At 41.9% G+C, this 19,153-nt stretch overlaps 2 protein-coding genes across 2 annotated transcripts in view; one reads left to right on the top strand and one right to left on the bottom strand.

Annotated features, from left to right (window-relative positions):
* plppr4a (phospholipid phosphatase related 4a) overlaps window positions 1-8,887 on the bottom strand; it is a 30,518-nt gene extending 21,631 nt beyond the window's left edge. Inside the window, exon 1 of the mRNA XM_085804721.1 lies at window positions 8,491-8,887. Within this exon, the coding sequence (XP_085660847.1) occupies window positions 8,491-8,574 (84 nt within the window). The 5' untranslated portion in view covers window positions 8,575-8,887. The remainder of the gene's footprint in view (window positions 1-8,490) is intronic.
* Window positions 8,888-14,752: 5,865 nt separating this feature from the next.
* tyw3 (tRNA-yW synthesizing protein 3 homolog (S. cerevisiae)) lies at window positions 14,753-18,116 on the top strand. Its single transcript, XM_085803959.1, has 6 exons — window positions 14,753-15,071; window positions 15,184-15,261; window positions 15,356-15,454; window positions 16,420-16,491; window positions 16,641-16,774; window positions 17,795-18,116. Exons 1-6 carry the CDS (start codon window positions 14,904-14,906, stop codon window positions 18,030-18,032), a joined length of 789 nt encoding a protein of 262 aa, XP_085660085.1. The 5' UTR covers window positions 14,753-14,903; the 3' UTR covers window positions 18,033-18,116.
* Window positions 18,117-19,153: the final 1,037 nt, after the last annotated feature.

A 19,153-nucleotide genomic window follows, 5' to 3' on the forward strand; every position in this document is an offset into this window, starting at 1 on the left:
TACAACAAAGCCGGCAAGAAATCCACAAAAAACAAAAAAAATACCTCTCAATCTCCGATAGAGGTCGGGTTGCTGTTGCTTGGCATAAGTCATAGACATTCAATAAAGCATTATAATCTTATCAGTTAACAGCAACTTAACTAGCTTAACAACACAGCTTCATGGATCTATTAACGCTGTGTACAGAAGCCTGTGAGGGCGCACAGAGAGACGGAGGAAACGTTAATAAAAAATAGATTTTTGAAGTTTATGAATCGATCCAGAATCGAACCAGAGTCGATTTTTTCACCCACCCTCATTATGATGTGTATATCTGTGTAGTCTTATTTGTCATAAACAAGAGATTACAGGTTACAGGACACGTTTGTGTGGCGGTGCTGCAGAGACGAGAGCTGGAACCCAGGAAGAATAGTTGATGTAAACTACATCAGCTAATGGGGATCCAAATAAAATAAAATAAAATCAAGCTGGGACACCGGGTCGGAGGCTCTGGTCTTACAAGGTTGGTTTTCAGCCAAGAGATGCTAGGTAGAAGGCAGAGAGCCTCCATTCTCCCTGGAACTAGTTACAAGTCATTGATTTAACCAGCACTAGGACTCTTAATTATTAGCAGAGTTAAGATAGAAAGCCTGCATAGTTCCTCTTTAACAGTACACTCCTACAAAATGACTCCTGTCCCATGTCACTCCTCCAGAACGACTCCTTTCCCCCCAAGTCTCACATGTTGTACAGAGACAACACTCTGGCCTGTTGTGTTGATTTACCCAGCTTCACTTCAGAACCTGAGGACACAGGGAAGAAGAAAGATGGAGGACCGGTTCTGCTTGTGAACAACAGGTGGTGCAACCCTAGCCTCGTAAACCAGCCTCTCGCAGAAATGCATTTCATTTCATTTCTCGGGAGAGTCTGGCCTCATCCCCCCTGCAAGCGTTTGGGCTGGGCGGGAGCTGGGCGGGAGTAGTAGCAAAGACGGTTTAATATCTTTGGTAGTAGCGTTGACAGACAACCCCATTCAGCCAATCAGCAAGTTGGTGTAGTGACGGGGCTTTGCACCAGTCGGTCCCTGATTGGCCAACGTGCTGTGTCAATCACAGCGGACGACGCTGATTGGCTCGGCCTTCTGAGGGTTTCAGTCCAAACGCTTAGAATGGGGATGAGGCCAGACTCTCCCTCGGAATTAAATGAAATGCACTTCCGCGAGAGGCTGGTTTACGAGGCTAGTGCAACCCTGGTCAGGAGAGGATCAGGACATTGAACCATTTAGTCTTTAAACAGGAAGGACCCCAGTCCTGTGGAAGACACAGGTCTTCCAGTGCCTAAAGACCAGCTGAGCTCATAGACTACCAACCACTGGCCTTCATATCACTCTCCATCTTGTGAAGCCACAAGATGAACATGCACCAGACCCTCTGTTTGCTATTTCACGGCTTCAGTTCATTTCAGATTAGAGATGTGTACAAGCCAACGGCAGTATGAACTAACACAGCAGACTTCTTCAGTGTGATCAAGGCCATTGATGGATCCAAGGCCTTTTTGCTCTCACAGACGATGAATGACCACGTTTACGTTGCTGCCAGTGGAAAATGCTACAGAAAATGACTTTGCTTTCTAATGAATGAAGTCATAGTACTGAATCCAAACAAATCCATCAGTTACGTCTCAGCCTCTTTTTGAATCTTTTCTTCTGGCACCTCAAGCTGAACTCTCTGACTAGATTTACTTGCAGATGACTGAACGAACCACTCTCAGCTCAGTTAAGACATACAGTGTGTTACATAAATTGTTGTCTCAAACAAACTCTGGGCCTAGTCCACGCCAGAGATGAAAAGGAATAGAAAATGTTGTCACGATAATAAAGAACAAATGGCATCTGTATTATCTTGCTGAAAATGTTCATTAAGTAACAAAACACAACCTGAAATCACTTCACTGAGTGAATATTAGCTGGTAAACATCAGAATAAAAACATCTCATCTACAGTATGTCATAATCAGGAACCAGTAGCAGTGCTGGGTTTGGCTGCTGCATGTCCACTCTGCTAACAAAGGAATACTATATTTTTCCTCTGTGATGTGACTTCCTGGTCACTGGAGACACCTGTCACCTGCTCAGTGTGGTGCTGTTAGGAAGCAGGAGCTGCAGCTGTTTGTAAAACATACACCTCTCTCCATCTGTCTGCAGCATTAAAGCAGATATCAGTGGAATGTTTTTGTTAATATAAGTCCTAAATAGTCCTATTTTCCGTCAGCAATCACTTACATGAAGTATTTCAGCCTAAACACGAGTCTCTCCGTCACTCTGCTCTGCTGTAACCCGAGGAGAAAATTTTCCTTGTGGGATACAAGTGTTATCCAATGAGGGGAGAGAACGGCATGAAGGGCTGTGTGTGCAGCCAAGGGATGCGCGTGAATGTGGTGACGTAGCACGAGGACCAATTGATGCCTGACAAGGGCGGGGGCTGCTAACTCATGGTGCGTTCAAGGAAACTCGTACTTTGTGTTTTTCCTTCCTGTGAAGTCATACCAGTTCGATCTGGTACGAGTTCACGGGTCGGAAGTTACGAGTGGCCGTTATAGGGAACTTTCACAGACAACAGGACGGTAAAAACACGAGCTACGGGTTACCTGGAACGCTACCAAGTCGTAGTTGTGACTTGAAGCTGTAACTTACGGTTTCAAAAGCCTGCCTTGAACACAGCATTAGCCGAAACGGCCGTGCCGATGATATCTGCTTTAACAGTCTTTTAACAGGTACACTCAGTCATACTAAAACTAACTCACTAACTTTGGTGTAAAAAGCCTGCTCTACTGCATCCTAATCCTAGTGGTATTGCAAGGGGTCCTTCAAACGATACAATATCATTTTATTGATGACCCACACAGATATTTATCATTTTATTTTACTTAAAGGGACAACGAGTATTTGTATTTGGTTATAAAAAAAAGTCTCATATTAATGTGGATGAATCTATGTTACCACTTGTTAATGGGTCCATTTTCGATAAATATATTGTTTTGTCTTTATCATTATTTAGTGGTCGGCTCGCCCAGCATTTCCTACTTTCGGTTTTGTGGACGCTGCCCGGAGGGTCATGGGAATAACACCGCCGGATCACTGTTTATGGTCGGAACTACGACGGTATCTGATCGTCGATCCATGACGACTGACCAGAAAAAGACGTGTGGTACGTCATGATTACATTACAGATACACTGATTACCGGCACGACCGATAATATTCAGCATTTTTACGATAATCGGTATCGGCTGTTTTTATCACTGATAAGAAAACCGATAAAATAAATGTATTTTAAAACGCTCCTTTGGCTCTGATGCCGCGGCCTCTCAAAGTCACCACTCTTGGCTGTGTAGCAATGTCTTTTAACACAGATTTTAAAACAAACTAACAATATACTGAATTCAGTCTAATTCCAGGTGTGTTATTCTAGATTCTGACATAAATACATGAATGTGACATGACATGAATATCGGTTCTAAAAATAGGTTAGAATAGAATAGTCTAATGTCTTTATTATCTTTGCAACACGCACAAAGAAATTGAGAGGTCCATCCTCCCCCTAGGTGTCAATAAGTAAAAGAAAAAAAAGAAAAGCAAACACACAGGTAAAAAAAATCAACAAGCGCACCATATTCACATTCAATCAATAAATATAAATAAATACAGCTCTATTATTTTCAGTCAGTTAGTTGGCTGCGTTTAGTGCAGTTATAGCTCTTGTATAAAAACTGTTTCTCAGTCTGACTCTAGAATTTAAGGTCCTGAACCGTCTGCCAGGGGGCAGCAGTTTCCTTGATTACTAATAATCAGTATTGGCCCTAAAAAAAATCATATTGGTCAATCCTTACTTAAAGCAGAAGTAAGCGGAATATTTGTGTTAATATAAGTCTTAAATAGTTATATCTTCCGACGGCAATCACTTATATAGAGTGTTTGGTTGAAACACGGGTCTGTCAGTCACTCTGCTCTGCTGTAAGCCGAGGAGAAAACTTTCCTTGTATCCTACAACCTTTATCCAATGAGGAGAGAGAACGGCATAAAGGGGCGGTCCTCTCTGTGTGTGCAGCCAAGGGATGCGCGTGAATGTGGTGACGTAGGGACGAGGACCAATAGCTCCATGACGAGGGCGGGGACTGCTAACTCCATCGGCTGACAAAAAGTTAACCAAAACGACCGGATCGCTTAGGCTACTTCTGCTTTAACATGACTCCTGATTGTAAAAATGAAACTCTGAGAAGTAACGCTAAACTTCCACAGTGGAGATACACATATGCCGTACTTGTGTACGGCGGTTATTTGTAGAGAATCACTGCCCAGCTGATTACAGGAGCCTTTTGAGCTGGTGAACTGAAAGCAGTGTTAATGTGAGACTGGACACACTACAGAGTGTTTGATAGTAGTCATTAGTCCCAGCACAACTGACACGGGGCCAGTTTTCTGGGTTCTTTGGCTTGGAGGGGATGGTGACTCAAATGTGAGCGCTCTCTTTTTAACTCAGCAGGAATCTGCCTCGTATTGCTCAACAGACAGTTGCTGGTGTTTTCCTGGTGGCATGTACCAAGAGGTACAGTTGTGCCGGCACAGACATCAGTGACCAACTGTCCTTTCATTAACCCTTTTTTTCTGTTAGTTGTTGTTATTGTTGTTTCTGTTTATTTTTGTTATATTTGATGTACTGCATAATGTAAAACAAATATATATATACAGTATATATTAACATTTTACCCTCATTAAACATTAATTCTGGACTACATGCTTAAAATATTATACAACTTAATTCTCAAAATGTAAGAGGTATCTCTCTTTAATGTGGCCCTGATACTTTGTTGTTGTTGAGTCCTGCCGTGCCTCTTGATATTAGTGATAACAATCAGACAGTGGTGAATGCAAACAACAGTAACTCCTCCATTTTGTTTAGTCTCCTTGGACACAGAAACATTGCTGAATATGAAGAGTGCATGGCTCAAAACCAGAGACAAATAAGTGCTGAAGTAATTGTTAGGTAAAAGCTCTTCATTCCCGAGATGGGATTTATTCATGGAATAGTTCAAAGCTAATTATTCTCTGTATAGTGTTGTGTATTTTATTGTGTTTTGGGCTGCATCTGTCCTGAGGCTTGTAAAATAAAGAGGTAGACTCTTTTCCAGTGTGATAGACCTGCCAGAGTCCACTGTGGCAGATATTCTGCCACATAAGCAATGCTACTCCCACTATAATGATGTCCTGCCACATCTGCTTGATATTTTGTTAGAACTGTGAGAAAAACAGTTCATCATGTGTATTGAATTACTGTCCTAGAACTAAACCAGGCTCTGCTCCAGCCATAACACAGCAGACTGTGCACAGATGTAAACACACACACACTGCACATGGCTGTATCATCAACTGAATCCAGTCAATGCTTTATGTAACAAATGATAACATGTTGTATCGCTCCCTAAATCATCCAGGGTGGACCGTATCTGCATATCTGATGGAGTGAGCACACATCATGGCCACTGTGTGCACATACAGGGAGCCAGGCTGCAGCAGGGCTGTTTTTCTCCTCTTAACATCTCTCTAGCCCTGAACACACAGATATAAAAATACACCCCATTCAGAGGGCCATGTTGCCTAGCAGCCAGTTAGTGGGTAGGATGGTGTGATTGTGCAAGAAAGAAATTGTTGCCAACACAGAGCAGCTCTGTCAGGAAGATGAAGGGAAGATGAGTAGTAATTATGATACATTCTCAGTGTAACACAGTAAATACTGATGTGTTTCTCACCATATTTCACAATAGCGTTGGTTTTGGAAAAAGAGGCCAAACTGAAGCTATTCTTAATCAGGCACGGACCGACATTTAAGAAAATAATGCTTCCTCACACACTACAGGACAGAGGGAGAAATGTACGTGATCTCATCTCACATGTCATAAAGTACCTTTACCTTTACCATGTAAACTAAATGGAGAATGCCATGCAATAACTTGCTGTGATGTAGAAAAAGAAATATTGGAATGAGAGAATGGATGAGGAAATGGTTGGTGAGATGCAGTGAACATGTGACAGTTTAAATAGTCAACAATGCGAGGTAATCCAGCAACATCTTTAGGGACAGCTACGACATGATGCAATGAGGCAGATCCACCATCAACACTTCCTGCTGCAGCTGGCAGGACACTGTCTTTTGTCTTAGATTCAGTTATACTATTAGTAGTTCATGGATTATGAGTATATTTGTTAAAGATTAATGTGACAGATCCAGTTTAATCATAGACATAAATGTTAGTGACCACTGACCAGCAACATGCTGAGGCAGTCACACTTAGAAGCTGGCCAGGCTCATGTTTCATGGCGCTGTCCGTGGTGCTGAAGTAACAGACGCATTTTTAAAAACTCCACATCTCATATATCATATAAAAGCCATGAATCAAGTTCTCTTGGGTAAGACGTAGAGTAGTAGAAGAGGTGAAACATGTTTCCTAATGATCTTTGATGTCACTACCACAGCTATGCCTTGGAATGTATATGAGCGCCGTCGCTGTCACTTCAACCATCACTGCGTAAGTCACTAATGTCAGCATCAAATGCTATAATATTTATTGCAGATGAGCAACACTTTCAGCAAGAGGTGTGCAGTGATCACAGGACAGTATGAACAGTTTCACTGCTGAGAACATGACGCAGGTCAGACTTCTTCCCACAGTCACTAATTGGCCACTATAAATTGCCCATAGGTGTGAATGTCTGTGTGTGAGGTTAATTTGTCTCAATACGTTTGTCCTGTGATAGACTGCTGACCTGTGTCCCGCCCTCTCCCCATGTCTGCTAGGATGTGGATAGCATTACCATGCATGAATAAGTGGTATTGACAATGGATGGATGGATGTTTTCTTGTGTGTTATTCAATTTAGATTGGCACAATCAATACATCCTGTCTGTCTTAGACTCCCTTTTTCTAATTAACCATCTACATTTAGTGATGAACAACCAGATACAGCTAACTGGATATATTTTGTTGCTTCAAAAGAAGTAGCAGAGTATCATGAAACACTACACCATTTAATTCACACCATTCAAATCATATGGAAGTCAGACTCCAGGTTCTATGATTGGGATGGTGAACTGAGCCTGGCAGTACATCATAATATACAATGTATACATGCACATAAACACCTGTTTAACGCTCATTTAAATGTCAATCAGTCCATCCATCCATCCATCCATCCATCCATCCATCCATCCATCTTTCCTTCCTTCCATACCACTTATCTGTGTGAGGTTGCCAATATAGGTAGGGAGCCAATCCCAGAAGCTCAGCGAGGTACAATCTCAACTATGCCTATATATTCAACCTATCCTGTCAGTGAGAAGGCAGGAAAATGTAAATGTAGGTTTTATGATATCCAAACATATTTTATCCCCAAAGAGCCAAAACTACTACACAATTATATATATATTATACAATTAATATTAAAAATCAGTGGCAGTGTATTAAACGTTGCACATCCTCAGGCCTAGAGAGAGGCTGCTCCACAGTCTGGGGGCGGATGATCTAAATGCAGCATCATATAAGCTTTAGTCCTGGAGTAAGGAACAATTACTGGGAGAGAATCAGTGGAACACGGTGATCTGTCAGAGACACGCTACACTGTGGCTGACAGGTTCTTCATATGATGATTGGACGCATATAGTCTGGAAACTATGTCACTGTGGCATGAAACTGAAGGATGTCTCCAATCTTCACCCATCCAGGTGGTTTGACTGATGATACATGAATGACGTTGAGCTGCTACAGATAACAAGCTGTATAAATCTTTGCATCCTGCCACACAAAAAACACAAAAAAAAATGCTGTATGCACATGGAATCATAACATCCTGTGGAGACCGCAGTGTCACTGGCCACAAAAACAACTGGGTAAACAGGGATGAGGAGAATACAGATTCTCTGTATCACTGCTATCGTACTGCATATGACTGTCTCATCGCTGTGTATCAACCATAACCTAATACTTGTGTAGCTACATTATCATCAGCATAACCTGATTGTGGTATTCAGTGCGGTTGCTTGGCTCCCTGGGCTGCAGGCCACTAATAGTTATAAAAACATGCTCTTGAGAAAGAGGCTGACCATCATCTGTCAGCACAAACCGCCCCTCTGTGCCGGCCCCACTAAAAAACCAGCTGCACCAAATACAGACCCAACCTGACTGAATGAGAGCACTGGAACCAAGGCCTGACAGACAGCCAGCAGTCAGCCACTGGGTCAGTCAGTCAGTGGATAAGCAGCTGACCAATCAATCAACCAGCCAATACACAGGCCATAGATGGATGGATGGATGGATGGATGAATAGATAGATAGATAGATAGATAGATAGATAGATAGATAGATAGATAGATAGATAGATAGATAGATAGATAGATAGATAGATAGATAGATAGATAGATAGATAGATAGATAGATAGATAGATAGATAGATAGATAGATCACCTCTACAAAATAAAAGCATGGCAGCAGAGTGACGCTGTCCTTGGTCTCCTTCCCGCCTTTCAGCCGCTCCTTGGCACGAGACATCACGAACGGTTGGTGGTCTCTCCCGTTGCCGGGAGACAGGGAGCTGTACTTGATTCCCGTCCTAATTTTGGCGTAGTACCGACCGAGTCCTCCCAGGACCCTTAACAGCGGACCTCCATCGCACAGCGAGGTGAGCTGGAAGTGACGGTGTCCGTCAGTGTGATTAGACGGTTGTCGCCCCAATAATATGCGGTTTTGGGGGCTTCAGAAAAATGTGTCAGCGCTGAATTGCCACCAGCTCCCCCGGGTCTGTCGGTCCTGTGTGCGGACATGTGAACGCATCCTGCCGCAGCCTGAGCACCGTGCTGTGGGGGGAAGGACGGCTCCACTCCGGTCACCCCGTACCTCGGTATCGCTCCTTCTCTCCGGCTCCCCCAGCTCTGCTCTGCTCTGCTGCAGCAGGTGATGCTGTTAAGGTGGCGAAGATACACCGACTCATTTCCTGTTAGGACTTTCAAAATAAACCCATTTCAAAATTTCTCCGTATTCAGCACGTCACTACGTGTTCAATCAACAGTTTTATTGACATTTGACCACCCCCGTGTTTCATCGGCTATTATTTACACTGGTGTTTCGCCTATATTTTAATGGTAAGATAACTAGAACAATGATGACAGTATCCGGTCTTTTCAGGCTAACGTCTGCTAACTTGACATAAAACAGCAGGTGCCAGGCACTGGAGGAGAGTTGAACTTAACGAGGTCGCACTCTGCGCCTGTTTATCCCTGCAAATGTGTTTAGGATTAAGACATATCGTTGTGAATTGCTCTACTTCAGAGCTTGAGCGTAGCAGTCAATATAAATGATTAATTTAATTGACCAACTGTGATTTATTTCAAACATGCAGAAAAATAAAATGTTTTCGAAAGTTTTGGAGGATCACAAACCAAATCCCCTTCATCATTGCTTGTGGGCAATCAGAGGAAGTCGCAGTGGCACATTCCAGCACCCAGTGGCAGACATTGTAGCCAACCTGTTTGGCTTGAGCTGTTAAAATGAAGCTAAATAGTAATAGCCTAATGTAGCCTATTATTGCTATTATTTTGATATGTAGGGTCTGGATTTCATCTAAGCTACAGAGTGATTCATCTTCTTCATACTAAACCATACAGGGAAACCAAAACTAATCGATGGTTGTGACGTCATAAGTGTGCTAAAAACCTATTTTCCGCATGGGTAATGCGCATGAGTGTGAGTGAGCGCCCCCCTTCAGCACAACAGATCTTAGTAGCATTATGTGGGACACACAGGCCTCAGGACACAGCCATGAAACATGGTGATGTTGAAGCCTCGGGCCGCTGCCTCCAACATGCTGTCAGTGTTCTGATGCACACTGGTCACTGGTCAGTCCCCGTCACAGGAGCAGAGTCAGGCAGGCAAGGCAAGGCAATTTTATTTGTATAGTTTTTACAAACAGTTTGTCTCAAAGGGCTTTATGGCATCATAACAACATCCTCTGCCCTTAGACCCTCACATCGACTGAGGAAAAACTCCATAGAAAACCCTTTTAACAGGGAAAAATTGGAGAAACCTCAGGGTGAGCAACAGAGGACCCAGGACGGACAGACGTGCAATAGATGTTGTATACAGACAAGAAAACAGTTTACAACAGAGAATATTGGAAATATGGAAATGTTAAGAGCTGATGAAGGCAGCTTCTGGTGGGAGGAAAGGCAGGGAGAGCAGGCCGGCTTAATGGGAGGACCGGATGGCAGACTGGTTCATGGGAAGGGAGGGCAGGCCGGTTTAACAGCAGGGGAAAGGGGGGGGCACAAACAGCGCGATTTGATCTCAAAAGCCGGACCAGTAAAATAATAGCATTATAACCTATAAATAATGACAACTCAAAAATTTTCTCTTTGCAAAGAATCACAGATGTCAAAATCTTTCATCAAAACATTATGAACGATCTGAAATTTCTTGACAAAAATATGTGCAATTTCAACAATATTATGTTTCTTCTGTTTTCTATGTAGTTTTCACACTTGGCAAATTCATCCCGCGGGCCGGATTAGACACTCTGGTGGGCCAGTTTGGGCCTGCGGGCCATATGTTTGACAACCCTGGTTGACACTGTAAAAAAGATCATGGTTTGGGTTAAAATAAGGACTTCCTTGGCTTTGTTATCATGGTTGCAGTACTATAAACTTTTGCTGCTTTCACATAGGAGTCAACATGCTCTCCTGTGTCATTCATCCACACACAACATTCTGTACTTTCTCCTGTAATCACTATGGCCACTAGATGTCACCTAGCAACAAAACCTAACTACAGGTCATAATAATCTGCTGCACAAATGACATCTGAGCTGGACCTTTACAGGAGGGCAGTTGGAAATGTATGGCATAGAACTGATGAACACACACACACACACACACACACACACACACACACACACACACACACACACACACACACACACACACACACACACACACACACACACACTCCATTCATCTCTCCCAATGCTTGTTGTAGCTGACCAGGTCAATACTTCTCATTTATTCACGTTGCAGCACATTGCATGCTGCTGCTCTAAAGGGAGGCGACCCATGACTGGCAATTCAACAAGTGTTCAGACCCCCTCACCCTCCAAACCCTCCCGCTCATCCTCTTTGCTTTAATTATCCTTGAGATGTATCACAACAGTGGAACATCCTAGGACTAGAATTAAGTACTTTTGTGAATAAATAAATAAAATTTGCATACATTTCTCAAAATTTGAACTTTGTCATTGTGTTTAGATTGATGGCCAGTGATCCCAAAATAAAGGGCTCTGAATACTTTCTGGGGCCAGTCTAGTAGGCTACTTAAAAGTAAATGTAGTTAAAAGTGTTAAAATAACTATGCTGTGCTATTTAACATGTAATGGAGTGGTGACTCCTTTATTGAAGTGTACAGTATAGTGGCTAAGTGTTACAAATGTCTGTGTATGTGTAAGGAGGGGGGAGGATACTTCCTTATTATATTCAGTTATTCATGAAATATGAATCAAGCCCCTCTGGCAACAAAGCGACAGACTTTACACCAGCTGGAAAACATGAACCACACTGTCAGAAGACACAGTTACACTAAATAATGTGAGAAGGGGAAGTGTTTTTAGAGCCCAAATCATTTTTTAAATATTGTTTCACTGTTGAATTTCGTAGATAAAACATCCTCCTCAAACGTTTTAGCTGAGGCAAACAGCAGAGCAGTTAAATGTGCTTAGACTGGGGGTTTTTTCTGTCCTTTTTTTTCCTTCCTCATTTTGAAAAACATTACCTATTGTACTCACAGTCTTCCTTGGTATATAATGAATTTAGTCTCCATATTTCCACATACTGTACTGTTTGTTATGAACCAGAAAGTGTGTCTTTGTGAAATGAGCCCCTGACCGCCTCTTTCACACTTACACTAAGAACATTATGCAGTTTGGTTTATTTCCTGATAAGATTCTTTATGAAAGGCCCCTGAAGATAAGTTTATTCTCAACCTTTATCGATCAATTCCATGACATGATCAAAATCGTGTCATGGAATTGATCAACATTGTGAAAAATGTTTCCTCATTTACCCTGAACACACACTGTCCGGACTCTTTCTTACTGAGTCACATTTGCTAGAGTAACTGGTCAGTTATGGAAATTACTGAAAACAATACATTTAAAAATGAAAGTACACTTACTCTATAATTGGTCAGATTTGATCAAAATAACAAAAATGTAGATTAAGTATTGTCTGATTCTTTAACTTGATGATAAAAATCTTACAGTAACAAGAATAAAGCAAACCATGAGCACTTTTTCATCAAAATACTCTAATTGAAAACTAACAACAGGTAGGAAATATCCAAGTATTGACTCCCTCTGTCTACAAATGTCAGCCCTCAGAGGCATGTCTTCATTATGTGAGTAATCATCATAGCAGGTAAATCAATCTGTACATGAGTTTGAAAATCAGTATGTAGCATAAACCACTAGGCCTGTTTGTAATCTGTTGAGGCTGCAAACAGGGATATTAGTTGTATTAATAGTGCGGGGGGGTTGTGCTGTCGGATGCAGTGTAGGTGGCTGCATTTATAATATTCTTCAACAATCTCCCACGCTAACTGCAAGACCATGAGAAGAAAAGCTCAATCCAGCCTTATTCCATCTGTGGTGCTGTGGTTTTCCCTTTGACTCCTATTTGACCCCCCCCCCCCCCACCAAAAAAAAAAATAGCATTATCCTACCAGCAGTTATGTCAGGGATTTATGAAATTCATACTTCTAGGTGGCTACAAACATGTAAAAGCAGCAGACTGACCTGTGGTCTGATCCTCATAGTGTCTTCATGGTAGATCCCGCTCTTTTACTGTGTCACTGGATTCTGATCTGCTTTACTGTTTTCCTGCTCTGGTGTCACTTATAGATTCTGGGCCAGCAAACCATGCCAGTCCAATAGGGGATAATAATCCTTCTCTCTCTCTCTCTCTCTCTCTCTCTCTCTCTGGTTTACCAAGACTCAGAGGATGCCATCAGTCTTGACTGTACTGAGTGACAGGATCATATCTTGCCCCTCAGGCTGACAGACAAAGCAGGTATCCCACACAAATGGACCATAGACTTTACTAAAAATAGGTCAGTGAGGAAGTAGACTGAGTGAGGAGATATGCTCAGACTCAGAACAGATAGTTACGCTACTTATCTTACAGTAACTGTACTTAACTTGCCCTTCCTCCTCCCTTTGTCCATGTACGTATGTCATCTTTTGTCAATATATAAGGCCTGACAAAAAATATATATACATTGTGATTCAGCCGTTCCACAGGGAGTGATGGCTGTATTAATTAACAGTGATAAGCTACTACGCACTATCCATTCATCCAATATGCTGCTAACAGTGTTATGGAGCAGATCTCCGCTGACATAAGTGAGGGCAGGGAGGTGGGGCAGTGAATTGATGAGCTGATTAGCTGTAGGTGTATAAATGGCAATGAGGAGAAACTCTGCCCCCCTCAAGACAAACCTCCAACAAAGCACAATGAGACAGGACAGACACACCCGAAGAAGGGAGCAGAAAATACTAGGATGCTGACACAAGTCTCCTCTGTCAGAGGGCGGACACATGGAGACCTTCTTGACCATCATCCTCCAGTCTTTGACTGTGGGAGAAGCCAGAGAACCAGAGAGAACTCACACAGGGAGAACAAACCCCCCAGATAGGCCTCAGGCCTAAACCCAGAGTCTTGGTGCTATTGGAAACCACCGTGCTGCTCTGACAACAGATTGTGTTTGTTTATCTGTTTATTTGGCTATGCCAGCACAATCATATTACACAGTTAGCTCTGTAAATGGTACACGACTGTTGCTAATCATCATGCAGACTTCCCTGTTCAGGACGAGCCAGGCTTCTTTATCTTCTTTCATCCTCAGATTCGAAATAACAACTTTTCTACTTTGACTGCACCTAGATAACAAACCCTGAACTAAACAACCAACTAGCCTACATATTGTATAGTGTAGTCTCCATAGGTGGCAGCCAGTGAGCGCTGTTGGTTCGTTAGTGTTGTAGTCAAGACCACCTAACTGAGACCGAGTCAAGACCAATACCAATGTGAGACCATTTTCAAGACAGTTACTATCAGTAGGCTACCAGTACTCTTAATAATCATGTGGCTTGATATTTACATTATTCCTCTGAAAGAAGCTGAAAAGAAAATATATAAATAAACCATGTTTAGATTAGAAGAATTAGATTAGATTAGATTAGAACACAGCACAGAACCTGCTGAAGTCTCCTCCCACTGTTGACACTGTTGACACCAAGTTTTTCAGATGGTTACACGAGCAGATACTTTAGTAGAAGTTTTTTTAATTATCTCAAAGTTATTGAATTAGCTACATCACATAAACAAGTGAGCGAGTGACAGAGAGACATTTGCGATAAAAAAAAAAGAAAGAAAGGAAAAGAAAGAAAAAAAAGATGTCACTGCAGCTGTGGTCTTGACTGGCCTTGAGTCTTGACCTATGGTCTTGACCAAGACAAGACCACAAGACCTTGTAAATGTGGTCGGTCTCGAGTAGGACTGTGGCTCGTATCTTCAGTCCGCCAGGTGGCGGTAACTGCACAGAAAGCTGGTTGCCGGCAGGGTTAAACGAAAAAGAAGAAGAAAAGGTAGAGGAAGTCGAAGAAGCAGCAGAGAGCATCAGTAGCATCAGAGCCAGGTAGCATGGATCTATACATCCATGATCAGTAAGTTAGCAGTTAGCAGGTGTAACGTTACCCCCGTACTAATGAATGAAACCAGGCTGTAAATGCTCCCGCTCGTGCCTCAGGTCCTGAGTGTTTGGAGTCGCCGCCGTCGGTCATGGAGAAGAGCTTCCGTCAGTGGAAGCAGCAGTGTCTGAACAAGCTGGACCTGAGCAAGAAGGGCAGCGTGGACCAGGACATCGAACATGTCGTGTCCGCACTGAACGGCTGTGAGCAGTACTTCACCACCAGCTCCTGCTCCGGCAGAGTCATCCTCATTGACAGGGTCAGTGTCCTCCGGCAGCAGGACAGGCTAACAGCTGGAGGGTCTTCAGTGACGGATATGACAGGTGTTGTGGACACATCTGTGTAACATCTGTGTTTTCCTGTCCATATAGGATCCAGAGAGTGGTGTCCATAAACAGAACTGTACCTGGTTGTTCGTCTCACACCAAAAATGCACATGTGATGATCTGGTGAGATATGATGGACGTGTGCACTGCCACTGCTGACACAACAGATAATCATAATGATGTGGTATTAACCAGAGCACATGGTGCCTGTCTTCAGATGTCTTCTCTGTCCAAGTCCAGCAGAGACGCTGTGCTGAAGTTCGAGCCCTTCGTGCTCCATGTTCAATGTAGGAGGCTGAAGGATGCACAGTTAATGGTGAGAGGAACAGTTACTGTGTGTGTGTGTAGGTGTGTGTAGGTGTGTGTGTAGGTGTGTGTGTGTACACAACATGCAACATTAACCTACTGGTTTGTACCAGCTGCAATTAATACTGAGCAGGACTGACACCTCAACATCTTTAATTTAAGAGCTCATACTTACTCTAATTTCGAACAGTAAATTATTTTTGTAAATGTAGCCTACTTTATACATGATCTGTGCAGTTCTTAAAGTGATCAGGTCATGAAAGAAGATGAATGAAAAATAGTGGGTTGTTTGGTCTTTCCTCAACTGAATGGTTGAGTTTGTGTTTGTTTTGTAATTTTTTTCTCCACAGAGTAAAATGATGTAAAGTAAAATATGTAGTGGTTTCTGGTTTAAAATGTGTTTTGTAACAGTAGTTTTAGACTGTTTTCCTATGGAGTGAAATTACTGCCAAAACTCCACAAACACACAAAGCATGTTTTACTCACGCCCAACGATTCACAAACAAACCCAGTACAAAACATAATTCACAAACTAATGCATTTTGTTTCACAAATAAGAACCGTACCTATCAAATAAATACACCATGCTTCAGAAACAAAAAACATATTTCTTCAAGTAAAAAAAAAAAATCCTTCAAGTAGAAAAACACAATTCTACAACTACAGAACTGTCACATGACTTTTGGCAGTAATATTCCACCGTGTGTTTCCCACATAATTTAGGGTCAAGTCAATATTGACAGACACCCAAAGATTAGTTTTTATACACCATCTCTTGTTCAAGGTTATTAATCCTGATTTCATCTGTTAATATTAAACAGCTATTTGTAGCTAAAGCTTAAATCTGTACAGTTAGTTAACATTACACTGTCACAATCAACACCATGTGAATGCAAACAACACTACAGACAGTAGTGCTGAACAGGTTACTAAACAAAGAGAGCACTTGGTCCTTACATGTTTCTGTTTGTCCAGCACTCTGTGGCCATCAACTCAGGGTTCAGGAACTCTGGTCTCACTGTGGGCAAGACTGGCAAGATTATCGCGGTATGTGTGAGACACTGGTGACATCATCACAGTTATCTGTTCTATCAGGAAAAATCAAAAACATTGACCAGGAAGTTGCTGCTTGCATACTGTATTACTGCATGTAAAAGGTGTAAATACAATACTGCTGCTGTATTTTGTCTCTTCAGGCGGTCCGTAGCACTCACAGCCTGGAGGTTCCTCTGAGCCACAAAGGAACGCCCCTGGTTGGACACGAGTACATCAGCTTCCTAACTCAGACAGCCAATCAGAAGATGGAGGAGAACCTCAGAGGGATCCACAGGTCAGTCTGCTTACTGCCTCTGTCCTGTTCACTGATGGCCAGACACTACAGGCCAAAACACAGTGTTTTTTATGCACTCGCTGATCAATTATGAAATTTTGGCCCATTTTTCTTCCTATACATGTCTTCTTTCAGAAAAGTCGAAAGAAATGGTAGAAAATCCACATTAGGGTTTTTATTTTACTTAATTTTGTCTCTTTTGTCAGTAGATTTCTCCTAAATTCACCAAAAGTTAGCATGCTCAGGTATCATTGTAAAGCTCTCTCTCCTGAACAATGATGTAGGCTCCAAAAATTGTAATTTCCTCCATATCCACAACCAATTGTAAAAGTATGATTTACATTAACAATCTATGGAATCTTATAGTACAAGTCTTTAAAGGCTGTTTTCTCAAAATGAGTTTTTCCTCAGACTCTGAGCCTGAAATCTCCACTTCAGCAGGTCCTTCCAGTTTTATTCCTGTCTATATTCTGAAGGTTTTTAGACAGGAATAAAACTGGAAGGTTTGGTGTCTCTAAGTGCTGCTGAAGTGGAGTATTTATTTATTCATGCAAATTTATTTATTATTATTATATATTATATTATTATTTATTCCTAAAAACGTGGCCAAATTTGAATTTTTTTTTAGGGCTGGTGATAGTATTTTCTCATTTACAGAGTGATTAAAAAGACATATCCAAAGTCACCTCTGTAATAACGTCTGACTCTAATATGTCAACAAAATAAAAAGTGAAGTTTGAAAGTAGCTTTATCCATTGTTCAGATTTCGATTCTGTTGACAAATTGACAAAACTTGTAATACAAAAAATATTTGTCTTAATGTAAGTGATAAACTTGGGAAGTTTCATAGTGATATCTGTTAGTTAAAATTTTTACCCTATTCACCTGTAGTGTCCCCCCATAAAGCAGAGGCTGCCTCAGCACCAATAAAACTACTTGATTGAGAGTTAATTTCAAAGTTCAGAGTGTAACCTCAGCTGCAGGAAGCTCAGGGTTTGGCGTTGTTTCTGTCCCGTCTAGGTTCTACCAGAACCTTCAGTCAGCTCTGACTACAGAGAAACTACAACTCCCAGATCCTCCCAGCCCACAGGAACTACAACACCCCGCTGACAGACCGGAGGCAGAAAAGGAAGAGAGGAGCAAAACAAGTGTGTATAGACGGAGACGGAAAAGAGAACAACAGCAGTGGGACTGTTGCCATGGTGATGAGTCCATCAGTGTGCAAGAGCTGGACGGGTGTCTGGATCTGTTTACATAAGGCGGTGGCTCATGTTCTGACTGGTGGACTGGATGTGTCATTTCTACAAGATGTGACGAACAGTAATAAAGATATTTGTATATACCGGTCTGCTCTTTTTTTTGTGATTAACATTTTTTCATTTTCATTATTTCAACAATAATAACAGTAACCCCCCCTTCCAAACCACCACCATCCATGCTGATCCCTTTCTGGTTACCAACATCTACCACTGTGCTCCTTCATGTACAGCTGTTACAGCTACACTAACTGTATCAATGTAGACAAGACATAAAATAACGATAACAAAAATAGACACAGAAAATGGTCAATACAACAAATAAAGTAAGCATCACATTAAGAGAATTGGTTAACAAATAAATATAAAAATAAAAGCAATAATAGGAAAAAAACAAACAAAATAAGAAGCACTGTGATGTATTTATTTATTCACAATAACTGAAAAGTTCTTAATTAATTGTTTCAGATATGAAATTTCCAGTCATTGCATGTCCACTCATCCACAAAACTGTAACTGTCACGAGGACATGGCTGCCCAATGTTATTGAGTGGGTAGGAATAATGATGAAATCTACTGTATATTACGGGAAGCACATTTTAAAGGCAAAAGGACATTTTAGCGGACCTCTACAAAATAAAAGCACAGCAGCAGCAGCAGCTGGGTCAGACTCTGCTCGGTCCTGTAAAGGTAAAGCGAGTCCAGGAAGCAGACTGGGAGCCTCTACCCTGAGACTGCAGAGTGGCTCTTTAGAGTTTGCTCAGTGAAACAGAAAGAATCCCCTGCTCCAGCGCTGTTAGATGATTCAGGAGAGTCGCAGGAGTGGAAGGAAGGTTTCCCTCTCACACAATCACAACAAAGGCGGAGAGGAAGAGTCGCTCTCTCAGGGGCACGTCACCAGCATGTATCTGTGCTTTTAGATTTACACTGAAGACCTGTGCAGCTGCATCATTTCTCAGGGTTCTTAACTGGATTATTATCAGGCATCACATGACCTTTACTAAACATCAGCAAAACTGGATTATTCATCGTGCTGATGCAAACTGGGAAGTGAAGACTTTTTTGTGATTTTAAGTAGAAATCTTCATCCCGAGTATACAGGACGCGTACGACTCTGCCTCAT

Source organism: Trachurus japonicus, chromosome 17 (genome assembly GCF_045865225.1).
Source record: "Trachurus japonicus isolate A0001 chromosome 17, Traja_1.0".
Taxonomy (NCBI): Eukaryota; Metazoa; Chordata; class Actinopteri; order Carangiformes; family Carangidae; genus Trachurus; species Trachurus japonicus.